Source organism: Sitophilus oryzae, unplaced genomic scaffold (genome assembly GCF_002938485.1).
Source record: "Sitophilus oryzae breed Bouriz unplaced genomic scaffold, Soryzae_2.0 scaffold_376_pilon_pilon, whole genome shotgun sequence".
NCBI lineage: Eukaryota > Metazoa > Arthropoda > Insecta > Coleoptera > Curculionidae > Sitophilus > Sitophilus oryzae.
The window spans coordinates 1,128,097-1,138,619 of record NW_022146947.1 but is presented as its reverse complement, the minus strand read 5'-3'; the positions used below and the strand labels follow the sequence as shown (position 1 = coordinate 1,138,619).

At 33.6% G+C, this 10,523-nt stretch overlaps 1 protein-coding gene across 1 annotated transcript; it reads left to right on the top strand.

The window, feature by feature from the left end:
- Nucleotides 1–224: 224 nt before the first annotated feature.
- LOC115885161 lies at nucleotides 225–10,446 on the top strand. Its single transcript, XM_030903962.1, has 7 exons — nucleotides 225–1,165; nucleotides 1,708–2,466; nucleotides 2,549–3,707; nucleotides 4,468–6,735; nucleotides 7,077–7,256; nucleotides 9,981–10,218; nucleotides 10,283–10,446. Exons 1-7 carry the CDS (start codon nucleotides 357–359, stop codon nucleotides 10,357–10,359), a joined length of 5,490 nt encoding a protein of 1,829 aa, XP_030759822.1. The 5' UTR covers nucleotides 225–356; the 3' UTR covers nucleotides 10,360–10,446.
- The last annotated feature ends 77 nt before the right edge of the window (nucleotides 10,447–10,523 follow it).

The following is a 10,523-nucleotide window of genomic DNA, read 5'->3' as shown; positions in this document are numbered from 1 at the left end:
TTACGTATCCTTTATAGCGTAAACCTCTGCTCGTAGAACATTACAGCTCCGATAGCCTCAAAGATCGTCGGATGTCTAGTTCTTCTGAGAAGATGCCTATACCTGTGCCTCCTGAAGTTACGGAAGCATTTGTGTAGACTGCTATCTCTTGAGTGTTCATTACTCGGTTGCTTTCCCATTCTTTCTCTCCATAGGTGTTGTGAGTGTTGCATTTTTCAATGTCACTTATACGTCATAATGGATATACGTCATAAGACGCCAAAAAATTTACCTAATGAACGCTATTGTTGTTTGTATTGTGAGAAATTTTAGTTCTGCCCTGAGGTAGCTGATGTAAAGAATAATCAGAATATGAGATGCATAACTCCAAAACGCATAAGCCTCATCGACCTCGACACAAGGATGTTTCCAAACAGCACAATTCAAAACCAAAAAAGCATCATCGAAAACATCATCGCTCAAAAAACGTCCTAGACCCCATACAAGAGACATCCGTAGAGAAAATACATGTAGATCAGAACGCTTGTGGTGATTTTGCAAAAGATAATGTCAAAAACGTTGCTAAAGACAAGCATAGAAGAAAGAAAAAAGTAAAAAATAGTGAAAAGTTAGAAAAAAACTTGATTGTGGCACAGGGATCTGTTGAGAATGAGAGTAATAATTTATTAAGCAAGACTAGAAATTTATTTAGAAGAGAAAAATCGTTTGAAGAGTCTCATAAAGAAGAGAAAAAGGAAAAACAGCATTATAAAAAGAAACAAAAACACAGAGAAAAACTAGATGAAAAAGAACTAACAAAGAAAAGCAAAAAATCTGAAGAACGCGCCCCCTCAAAAAACAATAAAGAAAAGTCTGAAAAACATACGAGTAGAAGAAGACATGAGAAACCTTGCAATACCGTTCAAGAAGTGATCTTCTGTCAAACCCACCAAGTGCCTTTAGTGATGAGGAACGATAAAAATTCAACTGAAGTGAAGGACTTGTATAAAAGACTAAAAAATGAGAAAGATCATAAATTGTGCAGAGAAATAAAGGAGCAGATAGAAAATAAGAAGAATGAAAAGAATGAAAGTAGGAGAGAGTCAAAACATTTTGGATTGAAGAGAAGTTGTGTTAGTCGCGATTTTAGAGAGAATAAAGAACGTTCAACAAGAAATCATAAAAGGTATTCTTTTTAGTTTTAGGTAGTATATATGCTTGATGTAGAAATGAAGAGCTGGAATAATCTAGGTATTTTTCCAAGAATCCTTGATTAAAAATTAGTGTTTTTAACACAGCCATTACACTAACCATTGAAATTAAAAATACGATTTTTTAAGCGAGAATGTCAAAAGTTGGCATATGATATGGCATTCTATTTAGAGTGTCATTTTCTACCGAATAAAGTAAAAAAAATACGGAGTATGCCATTTAAAAATCAAAAGTTGTAGTCATTTCCGGTGAAACAGGAAGTAACCGAAAACAATTGAATACGTCAATTAATCCTAATTTATGTCTTATACTAACATACCAAAATTTTTATCTAAAAAAATTAAAAAAGTTAAAGGGGTGAGCCATTTTTTAGACGCACCTGGTATATGCTACTACTATATGTATACCGTGATCTTAATTTTAATTTAAATTTATAATTTTGTGAATTGAATGCAGTTGACAGCCTTTTTTTTTCTTGAAAAAATGTATTCTAAAATATATCTTTATTGCTTTTAGATGTAAATCAGAGGAAAATAATGACAACGCAATTAAAGACCAAAATAAACATTCAGAAAACAAAAAAGCACGAAAGACAAGTGCAGATATACAAAAAGAAGACAAAAAATGTCATCAAGACCAATCCACAACCATGAAAGAAGAAGAAATACGAAAAATTGTCGAAAGCAATATGAAAAACTATTTTGCCAAATTTCAGCATATTCTCGATAAAAAACTGGATGGTTTCATGCAGTTTGCTAAAAAAGATAACGAAAAATCCATCCCAAAACTAGATGAAAACGAACCACCAAAATCTAAAACCAGAGAAAGCAAAAGAAGTGATTCTGCTGATGTAAAGAAGGAACGAAAATACAAAGACGAAATTGTGAATGAAGTACTAAAAAAACTACGTAAAGAAGAAAGAAAAAAACATAAGTCTAGACATGAAGAAAAGAAACGTTCACATATAACCCAGCTAGAAACAGAAGAAAAGAAAATAGAAGTGATAAAAGAGGTAGAAAGTCCAAAAACTCACGTTGAGGTTGTTTCAGAAAAAAGAAGATTACATAGGAGTCCACACACGAATGCTTCAACTAAAAACGAACGACTTCTTCCAATTTATTCATTTGACACGCATTATATTTCTCCTTTGGACTGTACAACATGTTCTGAGAAACCTTTGAGTTTTCCTTCAAAGACGAGCTACGAGAACCAGAAAACTGACTTGTTTGTTAGTGGAAAAGGACGAAACAGGGTATCAACAACGAACACAGACAGGTATGTAGAGTTTCTATACAGAGCATATAATGACATGATAATATTTAATGATTTTTCCTGATAAATCATATATTTGTTACAGATCGTCGCTTGAAAATCCTCAAAGTCATCATCCAAAGTGTAGATACGAAAATTATCCATTTTGTTGTCGAGAATACTATAATTTTTCAATCAAAGAATCCAACAGGGTTCATAAGGAAGCTAGAAAACTAGAAACTGCGGAAAAACTTACTATCCAAGAGCTGAAACCTCTAAGTTCAGAAAACTCTAAGAAAAATAAAGATCATACGAAGAAAATGGTATCTAAAACGCATCATATAGTAGGAATACCACCTATAGACACTTTTAAACCTTCTGTGGCTGTAGAGACAGGCAAATCTCTTAAAGATACTGATCTTGTTGAAAAAAGGAAGACTTCTAGAAGGTTTAAGATGTATTATAAATATTCAAACGTACAAACTTTGAAGGAAGAATGTCACAACTTACTGAGTGACAGTAACAAGGATGTCACTATTCCTCTAGAGGAAGAAGTGGAACAAGAAGTCTTTACGAAGAATACTACGATATGCACGAAGCTACATGAATGCTATTTTAAACCTTTGGCCAGCAGTCATTCAGAATACTGCTTTGATTTACGAAAAAAGGCCAATTCTGAGCAATGTCATCGATATAATCATGTAAAATATGAATCAATAGCAAAAGATTCTAAAATTAGTACAATCAAATCAAAATCTGATGTTTTACTAACAATATCTCATGAGAAAAACACTTTACTTTTCAAAACCGTTTTAGATTCCTTAAAACGTATCGAAAAAAGTTGTAAATATAACAAGGAATGTCAAGTTTCTGATATAAAATTGACTGAAGTATCTCTTACTGACGAAAAATTAGAAGAGTTAGAAGAAATATACCATGCAGATATTAAATATCCAGATTTTAAAACAAATGATCCAAAAGAAGTTTATGATGTCTTTGGTTCTTCCTCTAAAAGCAATGTTACCCAAGAGGTCACTGACTCAAAGAAAAATAAAGATCCCTGTGAAAGATGGGCAGCAGAAAAAATTGATGTAGCTGTTGGGTCTAGGAGTAGGATTACAAAAAATACAGTCACTAAAGAAGTGGCTGTAGAAGCAAAATTAAAAACGTCGATTCCATTGATTCGACCACAGAAGAGGGTTAAACAGCTAAAGAGTGTGGCAATATCGCCTATTTATATTACTGATCAAACAGAGATGAAAGAAGTAAGTATATGGTAGATATAATCTATAGAAAAATCAATAAAATTTAGCGTTCACAGACATCTACAGTGTTACCAAACTGAATTTCTAATAAACATAAATTCGTTCGAATTAGAGCGCTCTTTTTTTATTACTGACATCTCAATTAAGTTATTACACAGGGAAACAAAAGGTAGAGGATTAAATTACCTTGAACAGTTAGAAATATTAAAATTAGCTAAAACGAAAATAATATAAACGACCAACAAGGATTTCTAAACACATTTTTATTACTCCTATTGTAAAAAAGAATATAGTAGAGTATTGTAAACTCCCCTAAACCCACAACCATAGCAAATATATCATTGCAACCTAGTCAGACGGTTAGTTTAAAAAAAACTCTTGAAAAAGGCTTAACAAGCGGAAACAAATGTAGAGATAAAGTTACTCTCATTAAATTTGACACATTTAAAAGCGCGTTTTATTAAAATACTAATATTAAACATCATTTAATTAAAATTTGTTTATATAATAATAATAATAAAAATATAAAAAAAATATTTCTATGTGTAAGAGTATTGTGTCTAAAATTGAGGTGAGAAATCGCTGAGAAAATTACTAATTTTATTTGACATTTAAATTCGTGAAAAGTTGAAGTAAAAAAAGTAGCCGTAGCAAGAGTGCGATGTGCATTTGCCAAATATTTTGATGACGACTGCACGCCAACTTTTATTAATTTTTGTAGAAATATTTTTAAGTAATTATTTTTTATTGTTTTATTTAGGCCTATCAAGTAGAGGCACCAAAACTAAAAGTTTGCACGCCAAGATCTCCGGTGAGAAAACAAACTCAACAAAAATCGAGAGAAAGGAGTTCAAATAAAAAGTCTCCTCCACGAACACTCAATAACAACTTTGAACTGACGTGTCCCCAAACAGTTTTAACTGTAGAAAAGCACGAGATCTTTGTTAATAACAACGATAATATGGATCAAAATATTAAAAATAAACTACGTAAAGCAAAAACTCCTCTAAAAGATCGATTGACTCGAAAAACTAAAGATAAAGTAATGAAAGATCATAACGTACCTACAGATACCTGCCTGAATGCTTGCTTTCCTCATTCACCAAGAACACCAAAGACCCCAAACAAAAAAGAAGGTATTGTCTCTCGGTTTGGTGCTATCACAAAACCTCTAGCCGTGCTTCCGGTGATATGGAAGCAAAAGAAAGGAGAACTGAAAGAAGTTAATGTTAGTTCCACTTCTTCTTCCCTGAGTGATACTTTAGAAAACGTTAAACGAAGCCAGTCTTTGAACGACATCAAAAAAGAGAAGAAAGAAGAACCTAGGTCAAAAACCACTTGCGGTACTAAAAGAGGGTTAAAGGAATTCCACGATACATGTGGAAGTTTTATCAGTAATAACATCGAAAAATTCACTAACAAACCTACAGTAAATCGTTCTCAAGGACTCGAAAATGATATAGAAAATAAACTTACTGGTAGATTATTCTTGACAAAAGATTACAAAACTGGAGAGATCAGCTCGTATCAGAGAAGAAAACTGTATGACCAGTCCATCAGGAAAAGAATGAAGAGAAAATTTAAATTATCACGCATGGAAATGACCCCTCAAGTTTTTGAAGTTCGTTTCCTTTCAATGATCAACCAAGACAACCTTTTGAAGGAACGAAAACGTCCGATATCGCCTATTTTCCATAAAAAAGATAACTGTGTTGTAAAAAAGAGTGACAAGCTTGATAGAGGTGATAATAATCGCGAAGAAGATGTTGAGCAAAGCAAAGAGGCTGTAGAAGCTGTAAAAGATGAAGAATCCTCTGTAACTAAGATTTATTTCAATAAGGAACTTAAGGAGCAAGAAGCTTTAGTGGAGTTATGCAAGAAGTTATTAAAACTAAACAAGACTAATGAGCTTCAGGCTGTTCTCAATGGAAACAAGTGCTTTTGTAGCTCTTTTACACAAAACTGTAACGGATGTCATGAGTTTATGAGCTTTTTGGATCTTTTACACAGTTCGATGTCCAATTATTGTACATCGAGCGGATTGGAAAAGACCAATAAGGAAGAGAAGCCTGGAATATGTTCTGGTGGAAAGTTTGGGGAGGTTTTTCCAGGTAATTTTGGTTGTAACCGATCGCTTTCGTGCCAGAGTTTCGGTATTTCTGAACAGAATAATTGTTTAATCCAACCAATCAGTTGTCCTATGTTATTTGACAACAGCACATCGTTTGATTATCTCTACGAACATTCTTCGGACTCCAACAAAAGTGAAACCAGTGAGAAATTTCTTCAAAGTTTTACAAAAGTCGAGCACAACTTCGACATGGATATGAACCAGTACAACGTGGAGAATTCATGTTTTTATATGTCGAAAAGTACCACCGAAAGCGGGTATTCTAGTATCAAGTCGAAACAGAATTCTTGCAGCAGTTTTTTCAAGAAATGCAAGATCATTACGATGTTGAAATCGAAGAAGAGTTCGGAATTGAATGTTGTTACGGATCTGCAGAGTGATTGCTACAGAAAAATGTCTGAGGATTGTCAAAGTTACGCAAAAAAAGTTAGGGAAAATAGCGAGACTAAAGTGAACAACAATGAGGAGGTTTTTCAGGAGTTTTCTTTAAATATTATGTTGGCGAATGACTATTTCTTGGCATCATCAGAAAACGAAGATGATTTCCTGTTGGTTCAATTTGACAAGAACAATTTTGTTTTAGAGAACAATTGTAAACTAGTTTTCAATAACCAAGCTTTGAATTTAGATGTTTTCATGTATTTAGAAAGTGATGTTTGTGGTAAGATTCACCAGAAAGCTGAACAAAAATTTATAAACATGATAATGCAGGCGTATGACAAAGAATTTGCTTTGTGTCAATCGTTTTTGAAGAATGGGGAATTTCTGGAAACAGTCCTTGTACCTGCTGTCATCTCTCAAAAACGCACAACAATTAAAAAGGCAAGAAGTGAGAAATTTAAGAGTTTTTTTACGAGAAAATCAAACGAAAGTTGTATGGAGTCCAAAATATTGATGGTATTTATAAATAAAGTTGGGAGTTTATATTATTGCAAATTGCGAATTTGAATTTTTCCAGAGATATACAGGGTTGTTCACGCTATAAGTTTTTAAAACCAAATATTGTACTGAAGTTTTTCTATTCACTAAATTTTATGCTGCAATAATAAAAATATTAATACCTTATACAGAGCGTCTAAAAATTGGTCATATATAATTACTAGCTTTAAACGGCAATAATTTGTTTAATTTAAATGGAACACCCTGTATATTTTACGCAATTTGTTAATAATATGAACTCTGATTACAGTCTAAATGAAAAATGTAGAAAATAAGTAAAATGTTTTCTCTTTTTTCAGACGCTAGATGAAATGAGAGTTAAAGAAATGGTGGAAAAATTAGCGTTAGGCGCCAAAAAAGATTTTGCAATGTTGGCAGCGGCGGTGAAATCGAACGGAAATATCGATGATGGAATTAAAATTTGCGGCCTTTTGATGTTGCTTGAAAGGTTGTGTTCCGGACATTTCGACCTTTTGCAGGTATGTAGAATGTAGACTGTAGAATGTTTAGGAGGGGAGTTAATCACCGCGACCTTATAGATCTATTGTATGTTCCCCTTTCTTGAGTTATAACGAGTTATAACTCATCATACAGTCTCAGGGCTTTAACGAAAGCCAGTATCTGAGACGGCTCCACAAAGGCCAGCTCTCCATCCTCAACATCAGACGTACCAAGGTTCATGCCACGAATGGTCGTCGTCTCGGTGCACTCAGTGATAAGGTGTTCTGGTGTTTCCCCATTTTCCCCACAAAATCTGCATTCGCCGTTGTTTCTCAGTTTCAGCCTACTGAGGTGTTCGTTGAGGAGACAGTGTCCTGTTAGAAACCCCGTGACAATCCGAAGATTGTTTTTACTTAAATCAAGGAAAACCTTTGATTTTTCCCGGTCATAAGTTCTAAGGAACTTTTTCGAGTGTCTTAGACCGTTGGAGGACACCCATTCCAAGTTACGGATGGAGTCTTCCAGATTCTTCAGTTCCGCGTTCAGTTGGTTCCCGCTTGTAAAACAGAACGGTTCTGGTCCAGTTAGTGGAGTGTTCGCTCCTTTTCTAGCTAGATCATTTGCTTTTTCATTGCCTTCTATCCCTTGGTGAGCAGACACCCAGAGTAGGAGGACTTTATTTTCTTTGCTTAATTTGTTGAGCTTCTCTAGGCATTCTTTGACCAACTTCGAATTGATGGTTATTGAGTTGATCGCGTTAAGTGCTGCTTGACTATCGGATAGGATGGCAATTTCCTGTTTTCGATAGTTCCTATCTAAGATAAATTGTACGCATCTTTCGATAGCGCAAATTTCTGCCTGAAGGATACTGGGGTAGGTGTCCATTGGTTCGGAGTATTTAGTTTTCGGTCCAAATACTCCTATCCCTGTCCCTGTTTTGGTTTTGGAAGCATCAGTATACCACGTGATGGTATGGTCTTTTATATGCTGAGTAAGCATTTCTTTCTTCCAATCCTTTTTATTGCTCAATACTACAGTGAGGTGTTTCTCAAAGTTGTAAATTCTTGGTATGTCATCCACTGGGAGTTGGAGAAGTGGAATTTTCTTTTTGAGGGTGTTCCAAGCCCCTGACCTGAAAATTATCCCAGTACTGTTTCCATCAATGACCATTCTAATCATTGTCGCATTGGCATAACTACCGACGACAATGTGCAGTGGTGTTAGGTCTAGAATGACCTCCATTGCTGCTGTCGGACATGTTCTCATGTCACCTGTGATGCAGATACATGCCAGTCTCTGTACTTTGCACAGGTTTTGCCTTGCTATACGTTGCTCTAGTTTTGTATAACAAGCAACTGCTCCATAAGTAATCATGGGCCTTACTATCATGTTATACATCCAGCGCAAAATGTTAGGGGCGCAGCCCCACCTATTTCCCGCCAGTCTTCTGCATACCATGAGAGCCTTTGTGGCTTTGCTGGTAATGTTCTTAATATGCCTGTTCCAGAAAAGTTTACTATCCAGGGTTATTCCGAGATATTTCACTTCCTGTGATTGCAGGTATGAACTTGTCCAAATACTTTTTAAGAAAGGTATTTGAACTTGACATGCAAAGAGGGACAATAATTGCCCGAGGTTATTAACACTTTATAATTCCCGTGGTACACAGAATATATTATGTTCTAGTTGACCGATTTTGATGATTTTTTAAGCAATGTGTAGCTAAATTGTTTGTCTTTTTAGTATCTCCTTCTAAATTAAAAATAAAACTTGCCATCTGTCAATTATACGAGGGAAAACAAAATGTTGATATTATGGTAAAAGTTTGAAACATCCTGTGGAGTACGTTAACAAATCAAGGCATTTAAAAATAATTTTATCATCTACTTGTATCTTTTCTCGATAGTTTATTTTTTGATTCATTTCAATAGCTTTATTTTTTTAGGAGATATTCACTTTTGAAGAAGACACTAACATTTTTTCATATTTTTTACATTAAAACTATGCCTTTGCTTTTGGTCATAGTCAACAGACCTATAAAATAGTGTTTATGATTTATGTAATGTCACTGTCTTTGAAAATTTTTATTATTATTGTCTGTTGGGCAGTTTCTTTAGCAGATGTGGTTTTAAGTTCAAAAGTTGATATCTACCATTATCAATTCAAAAACCAGCAAATAGCCTATACTTCAGAACTTAAAACGACCTCTACTAGAGTTAACGCCAATTAACTATAATAATATGAGTTTCTAATGACAGTGACATTACATAAATAATATACACCTATGATATACACTATTTTATAAGTGTGCTGATGAGGACAAAAAATCAATGCCAAAATTGTTGCAAATCGTTACTGTCTTATTCAAAAGCGAATATCTCCAATAAAAATAAAGCTATCGAGATGAATCAAAAAACAAACTATTGAGAAAAAACGTACCTAGATGACAAAATTATTTTTAAATTCCTTGCCTTGTTAAGATATTCCACAGGGTGTTTCAAACTTTCACCAAAAAATCAACATTTTGTTTTCCCTCGTATAATTGACAGATGGAAACTTTCATTTTTAATTTAGAGAGAGACACCAAAATGTCAAATAATTTAGCTACAAATTGCTTAAAAAATCATTAAAATCGGTCCGCTATAATAAAATATATTAAACTTTAAAATTCATAAAAATTTTAAGGTGCCCGTTTTTCGTGCCGGTGAGTGTAGAGAGCATTGCTAATTGAATAAATATACGAGTATTCTTAATTATTTTAGATTGATTTAAATTGTGATTCTGCAATTGAAATTGAAAAAGAAATAACGGATCTTTTTGTCAAAGTTTTCATATTGAGTGAAAAAGAAGCCAAAAAATGCAAAAGGCAGATTGGGTATCGAGAAATGAAATTGCTGGAAACGTTAATTTTAAGGCACAAGATGTATTTTCTGTTGGAGAATGACCTAATTGCAAAATATATAGGACGAGGAGAAATTACTTCAGAATCTCAATTGAAAGGTAAAAATATTAATTTTCTGGTATTTTTAGTTCATAAGAACATTTCTTTTAAATTTATTTTCAGCTGCTGTAAGCTATCTAATGCGTATATCAAAGGAGTTTAACATAGAAGACTTCAAAAACCTGATTAAAACTACCTAGATCAATCAAAATATAATATCATAAAATACGAATACAAAATTCCTTATTAAATAAGACCAATTTGAATTAATAAAATATAAATAATAATACAAAAAATATTCGTTGAGTAATTTTTCTGTCTAAAAACTAAAAGAATTAAATACTCTGCTATTTATCCTTCGGCA